This window comes from Cupressus sempervirens, chromosome 6, assembly GCF_028749045.1.
Source record: "Cupressus sempervirens isolate cs-2001-9-10 chromosome 6, ASM2874904v1, whole genome shotgun sequence".
Taxonomy (NCBI): Eukaryota; Viridiplantae; Streptophyta; class Pinopsida; order Cupressales; family Cupressaceae; genus Cupressus; species Cupressus sempervirens.
In genome coordinates this window covers 545,701,545-545,726,409 of record NC_143123.1, presented here as the reverse complement: position 1 = coordinate 545,726,409, position 24,865 = coordinate 545,701,545, and the positions used below count along the sequence as shown (strand labels likewise).

At 37.5% G+C, this 24,865-nt stretch overlaps 1 protein-coding gene across 3 annotated transcripts in view; it reads left to right on the top strand.

Moving 5' to 3' along the window:
• The window catches only part of LOC149553405 (spatacsin carboxy-terminus protein), a 185,624-nt gene that overhangs the window by 82,383 nt on the left and 78,376 nt on the right, over positions 1–24,865 (top strand). For all 3 annotated transcript variants that reach the window (XM_089788869.1, XM_089788870.1, XM_089788871.1), the window contains one exon: positions 7,036–7,158. In XM_089788869.1, coding sequence (XP_089644995.1) covers positions 7,036–7,158 — 123 coding nt within the window. The remainder of the gene's footprint in view (positions 1–7,035; positions 7,159–24,865) is intronic.

Genomic DNA, 24,865 nt, shown 5'->3' with positions numbered 1-24,865 from the left:
ATGGACGGGGATTGAATCTAATGAAAGTTTACCAACGGCTCCACCTCCATAGATGCAATGATTCAAAGGAAAAGAGAACTAGTTTACCACACAAGGCTCCCTAACCAGCGGCTAAGATGCTAGTGGCCTCGTATTGATCCCTATTAAACATCTATCCATCTACTTTACTCTTACTTAACAACTTGAAATGCAACCAACTTTAACAACTTGAAAGGAAATTTTACTCTAACTATTTGGAAGTAGAAACCATGCAATAGTACCAAAGGCTCTTAATCACCATGCAAGTCACAACAATGAGAAAGAAATAGCGAATTTTGGCATTATCTTTGCAACAATTTTCTCTGGCCACTACAAATGAGGGCAAATGGCCTTATATAGAGGCCAAAATGTACAACTGACGGTAGAGATAAAGAGGCAAAACTGACGATCCAGATTGAATCCTAGAAACCCTAATTAGGGTTGCCACCCCATCGGCCAATGAGAAGATGCCACCTTGTCAATGGACCAATAAAAAAAGTGGAAAAGTGGCAACCAATGAGAAGGCACTAAAGTGGTGGCCAACCAGAATTAGACACTTGTCCTATCCTAGAAGAAAGAGAAATTGCCACTTGGGCTTACATCAAATGATCTTCTAATATAACTCTCCCTTTTTCTTTCATTCTTTTAGCTAAGGCAATGAACTTAGCTAGCCTTTCGTTGACTTCTTCCATGGGAGGACAAGGTGTATGCTTTATCTTGAGCTCAACCAATTTCATCATGCCGCTTGCTGCTTGTAGTGTCTTCTCATGATCCTTCTCATACTCTTTTGCAAATCCGATAAAGGCATTGAGGGAGGAAAGGGTGTTCAAATGTTTCTTCTTGATAGCAACCTTTCCTAACTCATCCAATCTTGATCCAAGTCTTGTCTCATTGATATCCTCTTCTCTGATGTCTTCAAAATCAAGTGCCACCCCAACGTCGCCCATCATAGTTGAAATGGAAGTGGTCGACACCTGGACTGTGATGTGGAACTGCCTTCTATATCTCTTCTTTGCCAAGGGGGATTGTCCTTCCTTTAGTCTATCCTTTACCTGTATCATGTTTACTATACCGACATTGGTATTGGTTATTCACCTCATTTTCGAGAAGAAAGTTGTTTTGGGCATATATCCTCTTTGTCTTTTTTAGTGTTTGTTCCCTTAGGATTCTTGCTTGCATTAACATCTACCATCTTCTCAACCTATGATAGGATGGTGAAGTGGTGGATGATGAATGCGAGAAGAACCAAGGGAAACAATATCTAGACAAGAACGAAAGAGAGAAATCTGCTTAAGGACCCCTTTCAACTCTAAATGACTTGGAGTTACCTTTACCGATAGCTGGGTCTTCTTTTTTGGAATTTAGGATCAGACTTGAGAATTTCAAATCTCTTGCAAACCTTGATGTCCTAGCTGAAAAAAAATCAGAATTTAGAGCTCTCGGAATTGTCCACCATTTGCCCAAAAAAACAGACCTTTGATCACAATGACCTCCTCCAAGTAAAATCGCCCAAATTAGGGCAGAAATCGCAGCTCTAATAGAACGAGAAAATCACCCAACAATGCAAAATCTGCCTCCACAAAAAATCACTAAGGTCTGAAAATGTTTACAATTGCAAGCAAAATTGCCCAACAATGAAAATCTGCTCTCCCAAGAGAAATCGCCAAAGGATATAGAGCTGCTCCAAGTCATAATTGCTAACACCATGAAGAGGAAGAGTGAGAGGTGAGGAGAAAAGGGGAAAGAGCTTCCTCTTATACCCAACTGGCTCATCTTCCCTAGCCAGCCGATTGGGACCCTGGGAGCAAAAATAAATTAATTAGAACACAAGACATGGCCCCCAATTAAATGCTTAGCCCAAAATTAACTTTGCCAAGATGAAATTTATTTTTTTAAATTGCCAATTAGACCAAAATTGCAAAAAGAAAGTAAATAATGCTTTGGAGATGCTAAATGTTTCCAATTAATGATGATTGAGTAATTAATATGTCATTAAAATTGGATTTTGGCTAGCCAAAAGCCATTATTTCAATATTAGATTACTAATTTTATTAAAGACTTAAAATTTTTCAAGGCAATTTTAATCCATTAAAGTCAATTTTTGCAATTGAATTCATATCGATTTTGCCAAGCAATTTAAATTTTTGACAAAAATAAAATCATTTCTAGAGTCTAAAATTGATTTTGCAATTTGATTTTATCTTCACAAAAGAAATTTTTTTCTCACCAAAGAAATTCAAGATTTTCCAAAAAACTCAACTCTAACAAAATTATCACTTTTGAAAATTATCCAAATTTACGCAATTATATCCAAATTTTCAAAAGAAATCGTCTAAGTACAAATTTTACAATTTTTTCCTGCTAAGTGTTGTTTTTTGAAATTTTGTTCGGCCTAAGGATGAAATTGGTTGTTCTGGAAAATCAAGCTTAAAACCGGGTGAAAATGAGTCTAACCTTGCGCCTTCTGGCCTGAAGGTGTCCAAAACTTAAAGTTTTAAAAAAAATCAAATTAAATTTTTTTGGACAAATTCAAAAAAATTTGCCAAGGTGATTAAAAAGGGGGGTCCCCAAGGTTTTGGGGCGTTGGTGTGAGAACCTCACAACACTCAGCAAAATGATACTATGAGGAGTGAACTTGTGATATCTAATGATGTGCCTCAAAAATAAAGCCTGAACCCACTCGATCAAGGCCCAATCAGAACCAAGAAGAGATGGGCCTCAAACCACAGACCCATAAAGAATAGTTGGCCTCACAAGAGACTCTAAGAGAGATAACTTGGACGAGGTATCCTGGAAGTGATGCCTGAAACACTGTTTCTCAAGCAAAGCAAGAGAAACCATACCTTTATTAACTCTGCGCTAAATAGCTGGTCTCATATTGAACCGTGGTCCGGAAAACTTAACCCCCAGATAAGTATAAGATGTAGTGATCTCAATCTCCTGACCTTGAAAAATGAAGTGAAAATGGGAAGTCTTTAAACAATTGAAGATCATGACCCGAGTCTTACCCAAGTTAACCACAAGCTGTCGCTGATCACAAAAAGAAGCCAAGCCATCTAAAAGCCTTTGTAAATTGTTTGAAGAGGAAGCAAGGAGAACCACATCATCGGCAAAAAGGATGGAGATCAAAACTTGGTGAAGATAACAGCCGTCTCCAGGGAGCGAAGACCTCAGGAGGAAGTTCTCAAGCTCATCATTATATAACCCGAAGAACATAGGGGAGAGAGGACATCCTTGCTTAACCCCAACGGTGCTATGGATTGGATCCGAGAAGCCCTCAGGAGTCCTGAATTTGCCAACCAGAGTCTCATATAGTCTCATAATAGCGGTACATAACATCTCACAGATACTAATCTCCCTAAGCCTCTCAAACAGAGCCACCCTAGGGACAGAATCAAAAGCTTTGCAAAAATCAATAAAGCAACAATAGACCTCCTCCGATCTATGCCTAGCCTTCTCAATAATAGTCTGTAAAGTGAAGATGTGATCCATAGTTTGATAGTTTGCCTGAAAACTAGCCTGCCCTTTAGCCCTACAACCTTTCTTGTCCAGCTAACCAGATAGCATAGCATTAAGGGTTGTTGCATACAGTTTGGCAAAAGTGTGCCCAATCATGATGGTTCTGTAGTTCCTCGGATCGGAGACAGGGTTGGTCTTATGACTAGGATAAATCACCAAGAAGTCCGAAACCCAATTTGAATCACTCTATTAAAAAGAATATAGAGATGGGGGCCCAGAACCAAGGCACCGAACTTAAAAAGCTTAGCCTGAAAACCCTCCTCATCAGTAGCTCTACTATGCTTAATGGATCTGATGGCCTCAAAAATGTGGGAAGAAGTGAACAAGCGGTCGAAAGGAGGCGAAATGAGATGGATAGAAGGCTGCCCTGGAATGTCATAAAGAACCATGGTGTGCAAGGTAAGGGAGCGAAAGTCGAGGTTGGAGGGTGGAGGAGAACTGCGGGGGAAAAGAGTGCACAAGAAAAGTTGGGGATTGCGGATCAGTGTGGAGCAAAGGGATTTGCACTTGGAAGCGGCAAAGGAGCATTTCTTATTACGAAGAAAACAAAGATAAGACGAGCAAAGTTGGACAAAGTCAATAGAGCGAGCCTCAAAAGCAGAACGCATAGAATGATGGAAAGATTTGTAGTTTGTATTGAACCATTGGTTCATAGGACAAGTATTACGACGTTTGTTGCGAAGGGGCAAAGGAGGGCGACGAGGAATGGAAAGGATGGCAGACTTCTGGATAGCCGTTGCAAGCAAGTCAAACATGGAGGCGGCCTCGCGTGAGTCAAAAAAGCACGAAGGGTTGAGGAGTCTTGAAAGATGAGTGGAAAAGAGCTCACAATTACCTTCGAGAAAACAAAAGCGAATGGGTGAGTGAGCAGTGACAGATGAAAGATGAGGTGCTAAGAGAGGGGGAGGTGAATACTAAGGAGAGCATGTTCCACGAAAGGAAGGCACATGATGGTGAAATTGCAAATGCAAGAAATGAATGGGGGATAGGCGAGGACATAATCAACGACGCTAGCACCACCACAATGATAACAAGTGAAGAACTCAGATCCAGGAAAGTAGGAAAGGCCATTCAAGATCGCCAAACTAGAAGACTCACAAAGCTGCATCAGATGTCTACCATACATGGGTAACGGCCCAAGAGCATCCTCAGAATGCCGCTGAAGCCCAAAAGAAGTCGGATCAATCTTAGTGGAGCAAATGGGATCCTGAATTGCAATCATCAACCGGTGTTTGGAGTTCTCTGGTTCTCGCATTGAAATCCTTGAGAATAATAATGTCCTTTAGAGTAGCAAACTGAGAAATAGTCTCGCAAAGGTCAACAAACGGGTCTCCATCCTCGGTACCATGAATAGCATAATGGGAGGAAGCTGGCGAGAAATAGCAAGCAGCCAAATAGAGATCTCTATGACAGTGACAGTTGCGGTCAATGTGGACCCACATAAATTTGGCAAACGTATCCGAGTGTACAATAGAAGTGCCATTGAAAATATCCTCCTTAATCAAACAAGCCATGCCACTTGAGCCACGTACCACACCAGAAGCACGAACCTCCTCTCTACATATAGATAACCACTAATAACTAGTAACACCTTGAAGAGGATGTACAGGGCTCTCACGAGTCTCAGTAATGACAAGAATATCTGCAGATCCCATAGCATCACATAAAAGACCAGGAAATGACCATAAAGACCCATTACCATTCCAGCAGTTAACAAGAAGGGAGCAAGTGGGGGTCTCCCTCTTCTCTAACTGTTGGTGGGACCATCATCTGGCCTTGGGGGCTTGCCTCTCTTCCCAATCACTGGGGGGGAATCTCTAATTACTGCTTTTAGATTCCTAATAACTGCCCATTTACCAACTCTCCTCGCTTTTGTAACTATCCCACGAGCATGTTTCAACTCTGTAACCTGTGCCCTGGTGAGATCTTCATCAAAGAAAATCTTGGAAGGGAGAGAAAATAACTTCCTCTTAGCTCAAAGAGCCCGAAGCCTACCTGCAAGTGAAAAAAATCTGATAAATAGGATGTCCCCATGTCTAACCCAACACTTATCCAACGTGATATTAGTAAGACCAAGTTGATCATAGAGGAAAGAGCGTCCAATTGCGAGAGGATCAAGAATGGGAGGGAGTCCACGAACCTGCAGGTTGAGCTCACGAACCCGTCTCACCCTCTTATCTTCGATCTTACCTTGCACCATTTTATCAATGCTAGCAAGAGGTGTAGTATCCGTGCTACTACAAAGGGAGGCCCATGACTTAACTTTCAGTTCGGTTTCCGAAACAAGAGAAGAGTGCTTAGCTACAATAATGGATTGTTGTTCTTCGATGGCATCAAGTCCCTCAATTTGTGCGATAATGGAACAGATATTGGTTTGCAAGCTTGCCGTCTCAGTGGTGAAGGTATCTAAGAAACTTTGGAACAAAGTCGAATTGGAGGTTGTGGCACTCTTAAGTTCAGAAATGGTATCCATCAAGGAGATAACCTGCTCCCTTAGCTGCATATTGTCCATTTCTAGCTTGGAAATCCTGTCGCACAACCTTTGATAGGTGAGGAGTTGCTAGCCTTGAGTTGAGCAGGAATCACCATTGTTTTCCATAGCCGGAAAAGAGCAGAGAACTAGTAGAAAATGATAACCTACGAAAAAGCATCAGAACATGAGAAAACAAGGTAGTAGACCAACAGAAAGGAGAGAGAGTTCACTAATAGTTGTGGCAGATGAACACCAAAACCCATAGTTGTCGAAGCCCCGCAGACACACTCGCAAACACACAACGTCCACCCCTGCGAAGAGACCTCACACTGGGAGAAAGGGCACACACCTCAAGAGCACACACGACAAGAGTAGACATAGAGAAGACGAACGTTGACGTCGGGAGAAAGGGCACACACGGCAAGAGCAACACTTAGCAAAGTAGAAAGAGGAACGAGCTCCCTCGCCGCCGAAAAGATGAGTCAAAACCAGTTGAAACCAGTCGGACACACCCCGTAAAACAGTAGCTACCAAACTCCTGAAAACTTTCCAAACAAACACGCAAAACTGTCCAACACTAGAAGCCCGCGGGATCAATGTCTATAGGAATCATGATCGACCATGGGAAAGGTCACGGTCGTGATCGTAGACGAGGTCGAGGTCACGGAGGAGGTCATCGTCGTAGATAAGGAGAATACTGCTGGTTTTCATATGAATAATGATTGTAAAACTAATAGTGTTGATATTTTAACACAAGCTTGTTTTTTCTGTTTTTAGAACAATGTGAGGTTTAAACTAGACATGTGTCAATGGAGATCACTCTTGATTTCTTTAACTAGTCACGAAAAGAATTCTCAAGTAACATTGTAACTCTCCTGTTTGTACTGTTGAACTTAATGGTGACTATGTAGATGCATTTGGCAATGACAGTATTTCCTTTTGAATTTTTTTGTTTTGTTGTACCTTTGGAAATCTGTTTTTCTTTAATTACTAATTGCAATATTGGGATCATGGGTTTATTACAGGGCTTTGGAGGCACTTTCTGCTGTAAATGCTGCAGAAGAAGGTGTTCTTAAGATTCTTTTTACTGCTGCTGAACAGGTGCTTAGTAAAATTGGTGGCGATAATGAAATTGCACAAGCATCACGGTAGGTGTTGTTGCTATGATATCATTACTTGTTAAGTTTATTCAATTTGTGAGGAAATCTGGCACTGAAAAATAGGTATAATTAGGGAATGCATATGTGATATAATTTACTGCAGTTTATAAAATTGTTGTGGTTTATAAAAAAATAATGAAAATTTTATGAGCCATGAACCTCTACGTTTATGAACATATCAGAATTTTATCTTTGAGTTTTTCACAAAAATCTGAAGCTACATGCGCAGTTCAGAAGATATTTTAACTTCATATGCACATTGCAAATTGTGATCTGCCTCTGCATTAATGATTAATGCAGGAAAAATTTATTATCTAGTTTCTTAATAACTTCATCAATGCATGATGTCTGCAAACTTTATTATCTATTTTTTCAATACAGATGCAAAACCTAGGCTGATACTGATACAGAGTAATGCTATATTTTCCAGCACTCATAATTAGTTCTTTATGCACTGTGCATCTTGTTACTTGTAATTATGTAGCTACAGACAGTTTAGAAGTTATGCTCTTTGGGATTCTTGTTGCCCTTATCGTTAGTTGTATTGGTTTCTCGACCACCTGTTTATGGTTCCTAGTGGTACTGCACTCTAGTTTTTTGTTCTTCCTTATTGTGGGACTTCTAAAATTCTTTTCCTAGAATTTTATGTTTTAATCTGAGTTACTCTGAGTTCCATTGACCTAGTTTTGGTAACCTGTAGACATTAATATGATTTATCTTTCATTACATTGACAATGAAAGAAAGCATCTGAGCCTATGATTCTGTTGGCAAAATATTCACTTCTTAGATAGAGAATGGTTTTCATTTGGATCTACCTTTCATGAAAATAATGATGGATGGTTAAATGATGATTTTTGCTCTTGAATGGCACCGTTCTGAGACTGTTGTGCAGTTGTTGTGATTAGTTATTATTCACAGTGATGAAAATGTTAGTGCTAAGAAGAAATGGTCATAAAGAAAAAAAAGCAACTTTTCATGTCTAAATTTCTTGGCCGAGAGATTGTGATGTGCACTTGGCGGCCCACATTGGGTTAGCCCTGTGTGTTGTTATGAAACAAGGTATAATTTATTATGATATTCACCTTCTTAATTATTCTGTCATGAATTAGCACCCAAAAACAATGACACTTTCTTATTAACATTTGAAAAGTCAAAGGAAGTCAGGCAGTGGAGATCAAGATAGCTAAGCAATCAGAGTTAGAAATACTGAAGCAAGAAATCAAACTAGAGCAACGTGAGACTGTTTGCAACAACTGGGAAGGGAATGATGATTTCTTAGAGGGCATAGTGACACTTTGGCTTGTTAATATCCCTTTTGTGAGGTATCCTTCATCTTAGATAACATGTCTGGGAGATATATTCTGTCAAATTACCCAAGATTCACATCTGTCTTTGTTCGTTGGGTATGCCATTCCTAGAAGCTTTTTTAGCATTCAAAATGTCTCTTGGCATTTGAATATGGGTCTTCAGTATGAAAGCTCTGATGATTTAATAATTGAGTTTATACCGTTTGTCATGAGAGCATGATGATTGTTAACATAGGATTTAGCAATTTATTTTTATCTATGCTTTATAGCAATTTGTAATAACCTTAACCGGTTATAACTTCATCAAACACCAAATTCTTTATAAAATTCAGTGGTTTGACATTTCGTCAAACACTTTGCAGGCAAGCTTTGATACCATTGTAATGAGCCTTGCTGGCTCTCAAACAATCTGTGCCAAATAAATGATTTTTTGTTTTTTGTTTTGAGGTTTTGCAATTTATGATACAACAATAAAGAAAAAAAATAGAAGATATTATAATAATAATTTTACCTCAAATTTAGTTGGATATTACACAGGGAATATACAACTGAAAATTCCAGATTTTAATATCAACTTAGATACTGAGTATTTTCACAAAATACCAACAACCCAATTGATAAAATATCCCCTATTATTTAAATCAACAATACCCAGAAAAATTAGAAGTTACAATCCATGAACTTACAGGTAAGACATGCCTTGAAACCCTTTGAAATGAAGTCTAGCAGCAGCAAAAGAATTCTCCAACAAACAAATGCAACTGCAGATACGTAAAATGCTGCTCCCAAAGTATAGATAGAAAATAACGCTTAGCAGCAAATATAAATGGGTGCTCAACCAACTCCAAATTAACCAGCACCCAAGTGCTTCTCAGCAATAATAATAACAATATAAGAAGATGCCAAATTCCAAATTCCCAACAACATAGTATCTCCCAACTACAGTGTATACAGCAATGGAGATAAAGAACAACCCTCAAAAAATTAATTCACAATACCTCAGTTGTGAATTAGAATGAACTTCTCAAGAACAAACCCTTATACTTCAGCAAGGGCACAAAAAAATCAGACTTCAGAAATGTCACAAAGACAACAAAGCAAAATAAGATAATCAAATAATCAGATGCTTTACTCATCAAATGGGCTCATATTTATAATTTCCAAATGGCACAAAGTTTCTCAAATGAACTTCACTTAAGAAGCTTCCCACACACAACATTAAAATATAATAAAGTGCCATTAATATAATTTATTAATTGCTTTTGGCTCCAAAAATGACTTTTTCCACCATAACTTAATATTTTGACATGCAAGGCCACTGTTTCTTGTTCCCACAATTTAAAACTTTTCGTCCCGATTCCAACGAGCTATGATACTGAGGTGACCAAACAACAACACCAACAAAAATATCAACCTCAGTGTATTTAGATGAATAATAATAATTCACCCATCTTGTGAAAACAACTGAAGAAGTATTAGAATCGAAATCTAACAACATGAAAGTGATCGTGATGATGAAAGAGGATGAATGAACCTAACAGGGTGACTTACTATAAATAGACGCTCCCTCCAAGATTCTTGGAGCCCAAACTGGAAGCCCGAAATAAAAACTGAGAGCATCACACAACTCCTGTAACTCAACTGAGCTCATTAAACCAACAGTTTGACTTACTATAAATCGTAAATTCCTCAAATGGAGCCAAAACACACCATAGGCTACTGAAAAGCCTATAACCCCACAATTGAGACCCTCAAATCCCACTGTCAGCTCACGAGGGTCGCGATGGTGAACTGACCAAGCCAATTGCAGGAACTTGCTAAAATTGGGGACATTACACAATTGTGGGAGATGGATATTTATGTGTGTTAGAGAGAGATAATGACTGTTATGATTAGTGAACAATTCTTTAGCCAATTTTCTATGTCAAAATTTTCACTTTTCTCAAATTTTGATGGTTGGGCATTTTGTTAAACAGTACTTGTGCTGCTGGTTGGATATACTAATTTTGCACTTTGTTGAACATATTGATATGTCCTCATCATTTATTACTTTAGAACATAATTTTGTCAGATATCCATCATTAATATATCAAGACATTATATCGAATAGTTGTTCACATTGATTTAGACGTGTTGATGTGAGTTTTGTTCCACAACAACATGCAAAATCAAATACCTAATGTTTCAAAATGAAACACCAAGAACTCAATGCTCTCTTGATATAAGGACATGTCTCATGCTAATCTCGCAAAGTAAGATCATGAAGTGACTCCAAGGTTCCTTCTTAATTGTGGACTTCACTTAGTTTTATGATGTGATATATTGGTTATCACAAAGGGACTTATGCTATTCATCCAATGGATATCAACTCTTGCACTTCTAAAGATTCGACTCTACAATGTGCAATGAACATATAGCTTTTGATATTCAAAATTTTCCATGTCAACTCCAATTTATAACTCCTATTTCTACTTCTACTTCTAACTAGGAATGAAAAGAATCATGGATGACTTGGACTCTAGTAGGTGTAATCTTGCTAGCGATTCCACCCACCTAGTGCAGGCTTCTAAGGAACAATCTAATGGCTTTCACATCAATATCTACCCTCTCCAAACCCATAAATGGATGCAAACTAAAGATTGGATGTTAATTGAAGTTAAGTGCTCAATCATCGGCCTACCACACAAGGCACTCCTACCATCAGCAAGAGGCTAGTGGGCTTGGTTTGTTGAGTCGATTAAATAAACATCCACAAAACTTATATTCAACTAAGCTAATTCAACATGAAACTAAATCTACTCCAAGTGAAAGATTGAGGAACCCTACAACCTAGGTTCCCGCCATTTTACTATTTTGATCTTCAATCATGTGTCAAGTGGAGTTGCATGTGATCTATGATTGAAATTTTGTTCAGTCCTCAATTTTCACTAAATCTAACACAGAAATCCCCCGACTTGCTTGCTATACTCATCCTCAACCAGGTTTCGGAAATGGGGGCCAAAAATAAGAAAATTCCCCAAAACCACCAAATATTCTTTTACGGAATCAAAGATGTCATCCTCATGCCATGGCATTCAAACTTGTACTCAGAGAATTGAAAAATCTTGTCTCTTCTTTTTTGTTACATCTCACTTTTGTTTTCTAGTTATGTTTATGAGTCATTTACTTATTTTGGTCCTATGTGGACAACAATATTAGTTCTTTGTTTCTTTTATTAATTCTTTTCTTCTTCTTCTCTTTTGGTGAAATCAAAAGAGAAATGAACAATACTTAAATTCAATTAGGCTGGCTAGCCTTGGTGGGGCTCCCTTTTAGGGTTTTACTTTGTTCTAGAATGTTTCTTATTTACTTGATTGTTTTTGACATTTTTGACACACATTTAAATAGACGACCTTGTGACATCCTTGGGATGCTTGAGGTATGTCATGACATCCTTTGGCCATTATATGGATATGAAGAAGGTCCTCATTTGGATGGAGGAGGACGAGAGTGACATTTCATCCCCATCCCGAGAACATTGTAGACAGGCATCTAGACTTTGGGAATGTGTCCCTAAGGAACATGTGGCACTTTACATTCTTATTGATTTGTACTAGTCTCACAAGTTTCTTAACAATAATTTAAGTGTGTTAAGGTACACACTGTTAATTCCCCTCACTATCCCCTTCTTTCTTTCCACCATTTGTACTTCCCACATGGTTTTTTGAATGGTTTTATGAGTATTGTCAAAATGCACTAATATTGCAACAACCATGTCATTTGAAACCTTTAACTTGTCTTCCAAATTGTATGTCCAAATCCCTCATCCGAACAAATTTTTTCTGATTGATCACTCAATTCAGCCCTCATAGTGTTATCCTCATGGTCCAGTTTATGTATACAAGTTTGGATAATGCTTTGGTTGAAAGAAATTTCATCATTTTCTTCATTGTATTTAGATTCATGAAAGGTATTTTCCTCCACCTCAAAATACCATAGTTACACTGCCCTGGGAGACGGGGGGACGACGGGACAAGTTTCTGAGACGGGGGGACAGGGGGGCCTTGATTTGGGGATGGCTGAGGGATGGGAGGTGGCAGGGGGAGCATGGGTGTATATACTATACATATGGTACTTAAAATGCTAGTTATGAAAAGATGTATTACAATTATACAATATAAGATACAAAGATGTAAAAAACTTAAACATTGAACATTGCATTGAAGTTTTCAACTGGAACATCATGATTCATGATCAAATGACAAACAAACAATGAACATTGAACATTGAACATTAGCAAATAATAAATATAAGTCTATATATCAATCTTCAGATGAATAGTATGAGTATCTAGATTCTACTATCTAATAGTAATCAATGATCATATGAGTTATGACATAAAGATGATTACAATAAGTATCATGTGCCATGAATCATGATATCAAAATAAGTATATAATGCAATCAAAACTATGAGTCTCCAATCATTTATCAATGATCATCCCCGGGAGGCTAGAAGTTGAAACTCATCGCCACTGGAACTATCTGTCTCTCCAAGATCAATAGCTGAAAAGGGAACACCAACTAGCCCTGTGGCTGGATGTAAAGCATCCTCCTCATCAATTTGTGATGGCTCGTCATGCTTTACATCCCATCGTGATGCTGGGCTCTCCTTGTACGCACTTGTCGTGCAATCATCGATACGCAACACACTGTGTATAGCCACTAGCTTCTTTGCTCTCTGAGAGGTAAGTCTATTCCTCTTAAGAGAGTGGATGAAGCTATATGTAGACCAATTCCTCTCAAAAGCTAAGGAACTAGAAACCTGAGATGAAAAATAATTGGCCAATGTGAGACTCGGGAATTAGAAATTGAAGAATTATCATTGAACAATGAACAATGAAAAGTTAAAAGTTGAGGAACTAAGTACCTGGGACAGCAAACAAATAGCTAGTGTGGTGGTTGTAGATTTTGCTCCATAAGCTGACCACCACAAAATGGGATCCTCTTGTGCCATACGCTTGATATCCGCCTTTGCCGCTTGTTTGTAACCCCTAAGAGTAGCAAATTTGGTCCACTCAATGCGAAACTTAGCTGCTGTCTCAAGGTCATACATCCTATTTATGCAGTTGAAGAACCCTAACTTCACCTGAAAAAATTAAAAAAGTACAAATTATTAGCAAATAAAAGAATAAAGATGCTAGTAATGTAAATGATTTTAATTTATAAAATGATAAGAATCTAAGTCTTAAGACGAAGTCTTGAAGTGTTATATAATATAAATCACCTCATCATCATGAAGTGGTGTAACTCTACCAGGCCTAGTCATGTACCACATCAGATTCAATTCATATGCAGCCATGTGTAAGGGTGTGTTAAGTTTGTCCCATCTACGCTGAATAATAGGCCGAATGTGATCATTGTAGAAGGCTAATGTGGGGTCCTTCTCTTGCACAACTGCCCTCATCTGCACAAGTATAGAATCAATGCACTCACACACCTCTCCAAGTGTAGGCGCATCCCCATCTCCGTACTTAATCACCTCGAAGACTGGCCTAATAATAGAGACAATGTATTTTGCATCACTCCAAAATACATCACTTTTAACTATATCCTTCACCCTCATCCCTTGCTCTGACATGGAACCATCCTACCTATTCCATTCATCCGTCATAACCATTAGTTGCATTGGCTCTTGCAACTCAAGCATTCTCTCCAAGAGAATGAAATAGGATGCATATTGTGTCTCAATTGGCTTCAAGAACTCCTCGGCGAAGCTCCTAAATTGTGCATGTGAGGTGTGGTGGTAACATCTCTACCATCACTCACCACTCCCTTTATCTAGCTAGTCTTCCCCATGTCCTTTAGAGCATTGTTCATAGCATGCACACAACAAGGAGTCCACCAAATATGCCGATATGTGGCCTCAATAAGCCTCCCTACAACTCTGAACACATTAAATACATCTATCACTACTTGGACCACATTTTGTGGCCCAATCTCCTCAATGCCTTCCCGAAGAATCTGAAACTGAAAATCAACATCTTTTCGATGCCCTGAACAATCAACCACCCTAAGAAAGAATGGGCCCTCTGTACATGTGACTATGACATTGATGAGTGGACGATGTCTAATGTCTATCCACCCATCCATGATAATGCTGCACCCCGATTCCTCCCAAACAGCCCTCATGGTCTCCATGGACTCACTAATCTTGGCATACTCATCATCCAAGATTTTAGTCCTCAATTTGTGCTCCCCTGGTGGCACATATGATGGTAACTCCACTTTCGCTACATTGTGAAATGCCTCCTTAAAATAAGGAGGCCGAGCCATACAAAGTGGAACGCCGTTGGCGAATAACATTCTCCCAATGCATGCATCTAACTTCTCTCTTGTCTGAGCTGCAAACAATTTTGCTATAGGGTTGTTGTCACTAGACTGTGCCCTGCGTTTCCCCTTGCTCGTTTGGGCTGCTGCTACACCCATAGAGCTATAAATAGAGGAAGGTGCGGAGGCTCCCCTAGCAATGTAGTAGATGAAGCTCTATGCTGTGCTATAGAAGAAGACATGTGTCAGTGTTGTTGCCCCTATATTTTTTGCTCATGCACCTTCTATATAGTTTGAATCTGCTGCCTACCAGCCAAGGTAGTAGGCACTGAAAGGACCAAGTCCTCTGGAACTCCCCAAAGCTTGTTGAATTCAATTCTAAACTTCAAGTTTTTGGATTCAGTCAAAAAATTACATGGTAAAACATCTTTACTTGTCCAAAAGAGGAAGTGTGCATTCACTCTAGTGATGCTACCATACCATACATCACCACAAATATTGCATCTCCATTTTCTGGTGCCACCTATTCTTGATCTGCTTGTTATTTTAGTGGCAAATTGTTTTAAAGAGATTTTGTATCAACCTTACACCTAGCCCACTCTGCCAAAGATGGGGAGGGGCAATCAGTAGATGGAGTACCAGATAGTATAAAATCAGTACCCATGGAAGTGGAACTAGTTTGGGCCCCTTGCTGATTTGGCCCAGCCCCAATGTCGCTCTCATGCTCACCCCTCTCAATGGTGTCATCATCATCCTCAACCCCAACTTCAGGCTCAGGTTCATATTTTGATTCACTGGCACTATCTGAATGAAATTTCATCTCATCATCAGTATGAGTATCAATGTGGGAGCTCATTTTGACACTGCATTTCACAAAATGAAATTTTTTCTTTAATAAAGTTAACAATTTGAATTTACAATCTTTCAGCCTGCACCCTTCTTTAAATTTTCTAAAATTTAAAACTAAATAACAGGAATTTGCAAAATGAAACATAAGAATCTTAATCTATTATTTAATATTTATAAATTATTCAATGAATGAACGATAATCATAACTATAACAAAGTGAAATAACACACATTTAGAACTAAAAACATCGAGCAATAATTTATAAACATGCATTTGAAAATCAGAAAAACAAGTTAAAAACCCTACCTTTTGCTTGAAAAACTCCTTCAACAAGATGGTAAACCCTCCTCCTCTTCTTCTTTCTCTTAGGCTCTCCTTTTTCACTTGCAAACACTTTCTTCACTCTTGCACAAACCCTTATCTCAGCTCTTCACTCTTCTTCTTGCTGTTGCAAACAATGAGAAATGCAAATGTGAATAAAAATGAAGAATAGAACGCTTTTGAACAAAGGAGGAAGGAATGGGCCCCACAACCCAATACCATAAAAATAGAAACATTAAAACATTATAAAAATGCCTTAAACTTTTTAATTTTTAATGTGCCTCTTTTGCTTGCCGCGGTAGACGTCTTGACGTCCCCTTGCAATAAAGGAGACTCCTTCACGTCCCCCTGCACCCACACTCAGAGACGTTCCGCTGTCTCAAAGACATCTTGCTGTTTGTGGCAGTGGTGGCGCTCTAAGTGGCGCTGCCCGAAATGCTGAGATGCCATCCCCTTGTCCCGGGTGCATCCCCATCTCCGAGCCGGCCCACTTTTAGGGAGGGGACACATCCCCGTGTTACATTGCAAAATACATAACCTCATCATCTATTTTGTCTTCATTCTTAGATGATTCATGATTGTAGAAAACTCCATTTTCTACATTAGGAACATCAAAATGCTTGTTAATAATAACTTCCAAGTCACCAAGGGGCGGGAGTATCCCTTACCATTATCCATAGCTTATTCCAACTCCTTGCAAGCTGGGGCATCAATATGTTTGAGCCATACTATTGGATTCTTATCTTTTTCAATGCTGATCTGAACTGCTTGGGCTGACTCTTCTTCCTTGTTGTTCCCACACCTAATCAAGTGACCAAGTCTGCTGACATGTGAGATAGGGCTTCTCTTTTCTCATTTGGTTCTTGCTTATGTTTAGAGATCCTGCAACCTATATGCCTATTGATATTAGCTCATTTTTCAGTCATATATTCCTTGATTCTTTTAAACTTATGTTCAGTGAATTCCTCCACGAGCTTAATAGTTTGCATATGTCGTCATCCTCATCTAATACTAGCCAACAAATAACCAACAAATTTGATTGCAGTAGTTTGCATATGTCGTCATCCTCATCTAATACTAATGACATGATTATTTATATGCAAGATCCCACAATGTTTGGATGATGTTTCCTAAATTCTCTTAAGAAACATTGAATCAATTGTCGAATCATCTTTTCACACCTGCGATCCAACATGGTAATGAAAATCTGGCTTTTTCCATAATCTCCAATGTTTTAGACCTCTTACAAAATTTAGGGTTTTTGTTATCCTATAATCCACACAAGCTAGCTACTATCAATTGTAGAACCTGCCTCAAAGTGTTATCAGCATAAGGTGTAACTTGGGCTGTTATTGGCTTAATTTCGGTAAGGCAAGAAGCAACTATTAATTGCACATATCTACATGGGTGCCCCATTAACCTATGTTGGACTAAGACAAGTATTGAGGGTTGCAAAGCCCAATTCAAGAACCTCCAATAGATTGGTCCACTTTGGATAGAGGCCGTCTCGGAGACGGGGACGTCCCCTGGATAGGGGGACGGCGTCTCGGTGTTTCGAGCAGCGCCACTTAGAGCTCCACCGCCACAAGAGACGACGAGACATCTCCGAGACGGGGAGAGGTCTCTGAGATGGGGGAGACGTCTCTTAGATGGTGAGACGTCTCCGAGTGTGGGGGTGTGGGGGGACGCCAAGGAGTCTCCTTCATTGATTTGACATTTTGATTTGGACTCTTGGAGACTTGTAGTTTTTGTTTGCATTATATATTTATTTTGATATCATGATTCATGGCACATGATACTTATTGTAATCATCTTTATGTCATGACTCATATGATCATTGATTACTATTAGAGAGTAGAATCTAGATACTTATACTATTGATCTGAAGGCTGATATATAGAGTCCAGACTAATATTTATTATTTTCTGATGTTCAATGTTCAATGTTCATTGTTTGTTTGTCATTTGATCATGAATCATATTGTTCTAGTTGAAAACTTCAATGCAATGTTCAATGTTTAAGTATTTTACATCTGTGTACCTTATATTGTATAATTGTAGTATATCTTTTCATAACTAGCATTTCCGCTGCCTATGGATAGACATGAATCCAACTCTTCCAAATACGAAAGTATATCTTCCAAAGATTTCATGTAACTCAGTTGCAATCTAATTATATAGGGTCCATTTCCTACTACTTTTTTCTGCAGATTTCTTGACTGTTTATTATTAAATGTCTCATTGAATTTTCTGGAGAAGACCTTGCTTTTTAGATTTTCCATTGTATTTATTTTGCAATGATTTGCATCACTCGTCACTGAAATTTTGCCTCTCCACACAGGGTTGATTTGTCAAGCAGTTTGTACGAATGCTGGTTTCTCTGAGTTCAGTTGAACCCTTTTTTGTGCTCAATTCTTTTGCATTCCTTAAACCCCAAATCTAAACCAATTTTGGAAGTAGTTGTTACTCAGAAACCTCTGCAATATATCTGGTATTCTGAAATTCACATGTCAATGCCCCAAAAATAACAACATTTGAAAGAACACTGAATCTACTTAGGATCCTCACCATTCATCAATATATTGGATTGGCCTCAAGTTCAAGCTAAACAACCAAGTAATCTTTGCAATACACCTTTCTGCAACATAGAGAAACTCTAGTACATATTAACTATAAGAACAGTAGGGTAATCTCTTAGTGAAGTGGTGCAGAGCTCCAAGGCACGTGGTTTATATTTTGGTTTTCATATTTGTTGTCACCTATTTAGGCTAGAATAAACAAACCTTGGATGAAAAGTCCATGGTTGTCAAAGCAAGACACCATTTTTGTATGCTTAAGGCACTTTATGCAATTTATAAGCAAAAGTTGCTCGTTAGGCAAATTTGGGGTTTTTAATGTTTTTGGTCAAGAAAGCTTAGGATTAGGTGGTTTTAGTTGGTTTTAGGTATGTCAGAACCTTTTCCAAGTCCTAGAAGTGGAATCAAGTGAAAAATGTAAAAATTGCACTTTTTGTGCAAAGTTGTATTGTTGAAAGTTGTAAAAGTTGCTCAAAATTGCAACTTAGTGGGAAAAGGGTTATAACTATTAAAATCTTGGTTGTAACCGTTGAAATAGACATAGGAGAGATATATACCTCATTTGTGAGCTCTGGAGGGCATTAATGTACGGATTGGAAGAAGTTGCAAAGAAGGAAATTCAGTTTTGGAGTCATTTTTATTGTTGTTTGCATGCTGCATAAACTGTACGGATTGTCAAACCAAATCTGATGGATGTTTGAGATAGATCTTTGAATCAGCTTTCATTTTCTTTTGGTCTCATTGTTCTAAGTGTTTTCTTTCTCATGTTATTGCATTTCTAGTGAAACTAGGTTTTTAGGACAGCATTTTAGTGCATACAGCAAAGATGGGCCTCTAACTGCAATTTCCTTGGTTGGAATTTCATGGCCACATGGAAAATGGTAGTTAGTAGGGGTCCTCTTAAAGATTCCAGAGTTCCAAAATTGGAGGATGTGTTTTATGATTTTTCCAATCAAGCCCTAGGTCAAGTACCATGAAGGATTTGACCTCTTGTGGTGTGCTGATTTGTGAATGGTAGGAGTCTGGAACTTGGTGAAGGACTGAGTGTTTGGAAATAAGTTATTTTAGTGTTGCCGGTCATTCTTGAGTATTGAGTTCATTTCCATGACCCCATTTCCTACTGGTTGCTTTGTAAACCAAGCCTAACTTGATCACTCAAGTCTGTGTTGCTTTGTGAAGGAAAGGGAATGTTGGAGTGGGGCTAGAACTTGGTGCTTTGGGGTTTGAAGTAACTTTGAAAAGGGTATTCAAAAACCTAATTTGTTTTGGGTCTTGTTTGAAACTTTGTGAAGTTAGATCCAAAAAGCTATTTCAGGAGGGCTAAAAGGGGCTCACAGGGCTACTAGGCCAAATTGGGGTTTGAGTCTTTGTGCAAGTGTATGATTCAAACCAGTGTTGTAGTTTGTGGTAAATAGGTTCCCTAAGATCATTTAACATCTTAGAACCCTTGGGACAAACTTCTAAGGTGTTTTCCTAGTATTGACTTAGTTGTAGGAGATTAGTGCAAAACCCATAAAGTGGGCAAGTTTGGTTCTTTGTCCTTGGATTCTTGGTGGAGTTGGAGAGTGTGCTTCTTTGATCCAGTGGAGGATTGGAGTGTGTTGAAACCTTGTAATAAGGTTGAAGATTTGATAGTTAGTTGGTTGATGTCAAGAGTGGGAAGCCCATTTGAAGCTTCTTAGTTGTGCTCTCTGCATCATGAAGGGCTTCGCTTGACTTCGGAAATTCCATGTATGAAGGAGAGAAAATCTTATTGACGAGATGAGTTCAAACAGGTTCTGAACCCAAAGTTTCATACCAAACATCTAATTAGCAGCATAGGCATTTCATTAGTGGCAGCAATATTCAAGAAGTAATGTAATAACCTCTACTGATTACTGCAAATTTGTGCTTCTGACTCTGGTAAACAGTTGTCATTAAATGAAATGTCTTAGTGTCAATGGTCCATGCAAATAGGAATTTTTGAGATTTCTCTTATTTGCAACTAACAAACAATTATGTGCAGAGATGATAAGAAGAATTCAGCCTAATTTCTTATTGGCAGCTTTCTGAAGCTGAAGTGTACAACTGTTTCCTTTTGTTAAGGTTGTAGCTTCTGTCGGATTGATTTTATCATGAGTTACCTTGTTGATGGTAAATCATCTTTAAGATAAATATCTTATATATATAATATATATTATACATTATATGTTATTATACAATAATATAATAATATAATAATATATTACATATATGCTTAAAGATGAGTTATACATATGGTTATTTATGTTAACTAAAGATTATTAATTGTAGAGACATGTCTCCTCTCATATTTATATGAGATCCAAATCTACATTTGGAAGATCATCAATAACAATGGTCATGATTCTACATTTGCAGAAACGATTCTAGAATTTAACATGGTATCAGAGCCAAACTGCAAATATAGGGAAACAAGGAAAGGCTGCTCTCACTCTCACTCTAATGCTTCAATATTGGTTGTTCTCAAAGATTAAGCATGCAATTTCAATGTTGAGAGAATTGATTTAATATGGTCAGACCATTATTCAAGCAAAATAATTAAGAAGATGTAGTCCAAACCTTCCGTAATGAAACTGCACAAAGCCGAAGATATCTAATCTTGACATAAGAAAGAAAGTGGTTAAAATATGGCATCAAATTGGTTGCTTCTAGGGCACCATCAAATAAAGGGTTTTCTATTTTTGGGATGCCCACCAATGTTACATTAGCACATCTCCATGTCATGTTTGAATGCACCAAGAGGAGTGTGATTTTTGAATGTGTTGACCCAATGTTCATTATGTCTTTTTTAAAAGCCCATGTGAATTTGTAAGTCTTGATGATGAAACAAATTCAGTGCCCTTTGTATACAACTACACATGCTGGTAGAATGCTCTCTATGCGACCTCTCTAGGGATTCATAGCACGATAAATACATGAAGTTATAATCAACATTGTTGAGTATGAAAGGATGATTGTAGAAATATGGACGAAGAATAGTGTCTATTATGGTGATTGGAAACAATAAACAATCACAATGATGACTCTGCAACAGAGACTTTCTTCTGAGGAGCAAAATCAGTCAGTGGCCAATGCCCTTGGAGAATCAATAATAAGAATAGACCCCAAATGGCATGATCATAGCCAACAATATGTACATAGGGACTGGGCATCTGAGTGACAACGATTGCATTACAACATGTTGACAAAGAACAAACACTTGACCGCCATATGGGCATCCAGTGAGTTAAAGATATGCAAGTAATATTATGATCTAGCAAGAATATGAAGGCGCCATTTTATATAGCAGCAATGAGGCCCTCTTGTACGACATCAGTAATAACACAAATACAATGATTTTATGAATCACAAATTGAAGTTCCTTGATAAAGTTTTGAAGTTCTCAAAATAGAATGTTAATGTGAAGAAATTCAAACCGTTTACCATGGAAAGAGTAAAAGGAAGATAGATTTTGAGAAAGACGTGGAGAATAGTTTGAGAGAGGGATCAATGGTTGCTCTGCACACATAAGCAATATATAAAAGTGCAAGGTAATCCCAATGCTGGACACATAAGCATCAAACCTGTGTGTTAAGGTTAATATACAAGATCATATAACAAATCGTGTTAGGTAGACTCGAGTACAACTTTGACTGAATACTTAAAAGTGTTATATTTTGGTAAACAAACCCACATATTAGAAGATTGTAGAAAGATATCATCGGGAGTAAAACATTAATAAGGATCAAAGTAGCCAATTGGAGCATCGTAAATGTTGAAACCGTGTCCCACCAAGCACTAAGTTCGTAAGAATTTTGAGGTATGAATATCTCACTACTACTAAGGAAGGTAAGAATGCATGACTCATTGAAAAGAGGTTATATTATATTTTATGAAGGAAGAATATTTATAAGGAATTGTTGAATATTTTGTGAATGTTTTATTAAGTTTATTTGTAAGGAAGGCTTAAGAATATTATATTTGAGGAAGATAGTTTGTAAGGAAGTAATAAATATTATATTCAAGATATGAATGTTTATTAAGGAAGATATGAAGGATTATTTATAGGAAATGATGTGTAAATACAAATGTGATGGGATCCAAGATCAAGTATATATGAAAAGGTATGAGGAATATTCGGCTCTAAATTATATATTGTGAAGGGTCACATCACTCACAGAAGTTATAAGGTATTGTATTTAAATTATGTATGTTTGTTATTCCATTTCATAATTAGGTCATTCATTTTGTAAAAGAGATGAAGGATTAGATTATTATTAAGAGTTATTTTATAATAATCCAATTCTTAATATTATAATAATGTTATGAAATATCATTTTAACAATGTGTAAATACATATTGATAAATGATTATTCTTTGATGTGATTATAAATTGTTCTCTTATAAGGAATCTAATGTAATAATTTACTATTATTGGTAAATGACGGATAAGTTTATAAGAACCATTGCATCAATTATGTAGTAAATAAGGAGTGTGTGCTCGAGGAGGATTAAATCGCCCATGTTGGGGTAATAAAGCTCCACATAGGTCGTGTCCAAGCTCGAGCAATTGTAATTCTACCATCCCTTGTGTAAGCTGATATATGTGGAAAATGGATGTTATCTAGAATTTCTAATAGAATTTAGTGATGATGTTTGTAACTTGGTTCAGACAGAATTAATTAAATAAAAATTCAACTTGTAGTGAACCTAATATCCTTTGTAGGATCATAATAAGCCGACCTAATAGAAGGGGACATTAAAAGTAATAAATAATTATTTGTCGATTACAATATTAATGTCTAAAGGCATGAAAGATTTAATAAAAGAATATTGATGTACAGTTTAGTATTCATTCTTGAATATTTTATTTAACTAATCAATCTAGTCTCTCCCTTATTTGTATGTACTATAAGAGCTATTTTCCTTGATCTTTTTCTCTGAGAATGTTCTTGTAGGAAAAATAGGATTGATATCAAATTAAGAGGGAGTAAACCATGTTGTGATGGATTCACCAATGATATTAATTTGGAATAGACAGAGTGCAAGATGTGCGTAATATATGATTAGTCAAAATATCTAACAAATACCTTTGCATGAACGAAGGAAATTTGAGTTGTTGTGAGATGTTAATGAAGCTGTTAGGAATTCAATTGAACCATCTACAAGTCTCTCTTTGATGAATGAAACTTGACGTATGAGTTGTAGATTCATTCATGTGGCACAGTCATACTCAATCTAGATATTGGCGAATTGTGGATGAGTTTGCTTCTACTGTTAAGCTCATTGAATGTTTGGATCCTCAATGGATGAAAAGAGCAAGTTGGAACTTAGAAAGAAATTGCTATATTTGATGTGATGTAAAAGTGTTCAACGATATAAGTGTGGGAATTTTACATTCTAGGGGGAATAATAACCAATGTTTCATTCCCACTTGAACCATCCTTAGAAAAGGATATGTTCCATGACCCTCATGGGCAGATAAGTACTTGTATCTTTTACATTTATCTATTCATTTATTTGTAATTCTATATATACTATAAGGGTTATTTGCTTTGATCTTTTCCTTTATGTTTGAGGATATTCTTACAAGAAAAAAAGATTGGTACTTTACATATGCTACCAAATATTGTGCAGACTTAATCAAATGATAGTAGCTCCAAAGAGCCTGATGATCAAGATGGATAAAGTGAGGCTCTCTTGAAGCAAACATCTTTGATGATTGAGATTATGAGATTCTTCTACATTAAGAGGGAGTATGACACTTCTTCTAAGGCAATGCAGGAGATTAGAAGATTGATACTCAGAAGGAGTCTAGAAATACATGTGTAAATTGCATGGTTTTGATGGGCCTACTCTTGAGTGCATCATGAGGAAGCATTGACTTATTACTAGAAAATCAGAAGATTAATATCAGATTTAGAGTAATTTTGACAAGAATCCTTGAGGGAAGAGAAACCCTAAGGGAGTAACTAGAGGACCTAACTTCCCAGGATCATTGTTTAGAGGGAGAATTTGAGGTGCAATCTTTTGTAAATAATATCTTCTCCATAAGGAGAAGTTCTAAGTGAAATTCCTTTTAATGCATTTTTCTGTGAGAGAATGAGGTAAAAACCTTTGTACCACCCCTTGACTGGGTTCATGGTGGTTACGATTTCACATATGATATGTAATGAAACGTGACGATCTTTCATTGACAACAATGAAGCCTTGGATTTGCGAACATCTTCACGCCTGTATTCTCACGATCCCATTGCACGCCTTGAATTATTTGAAATCTGTCTGTTTTTTTACAAAAATATCCAACATATATATCAAAGAAATGACATAATAG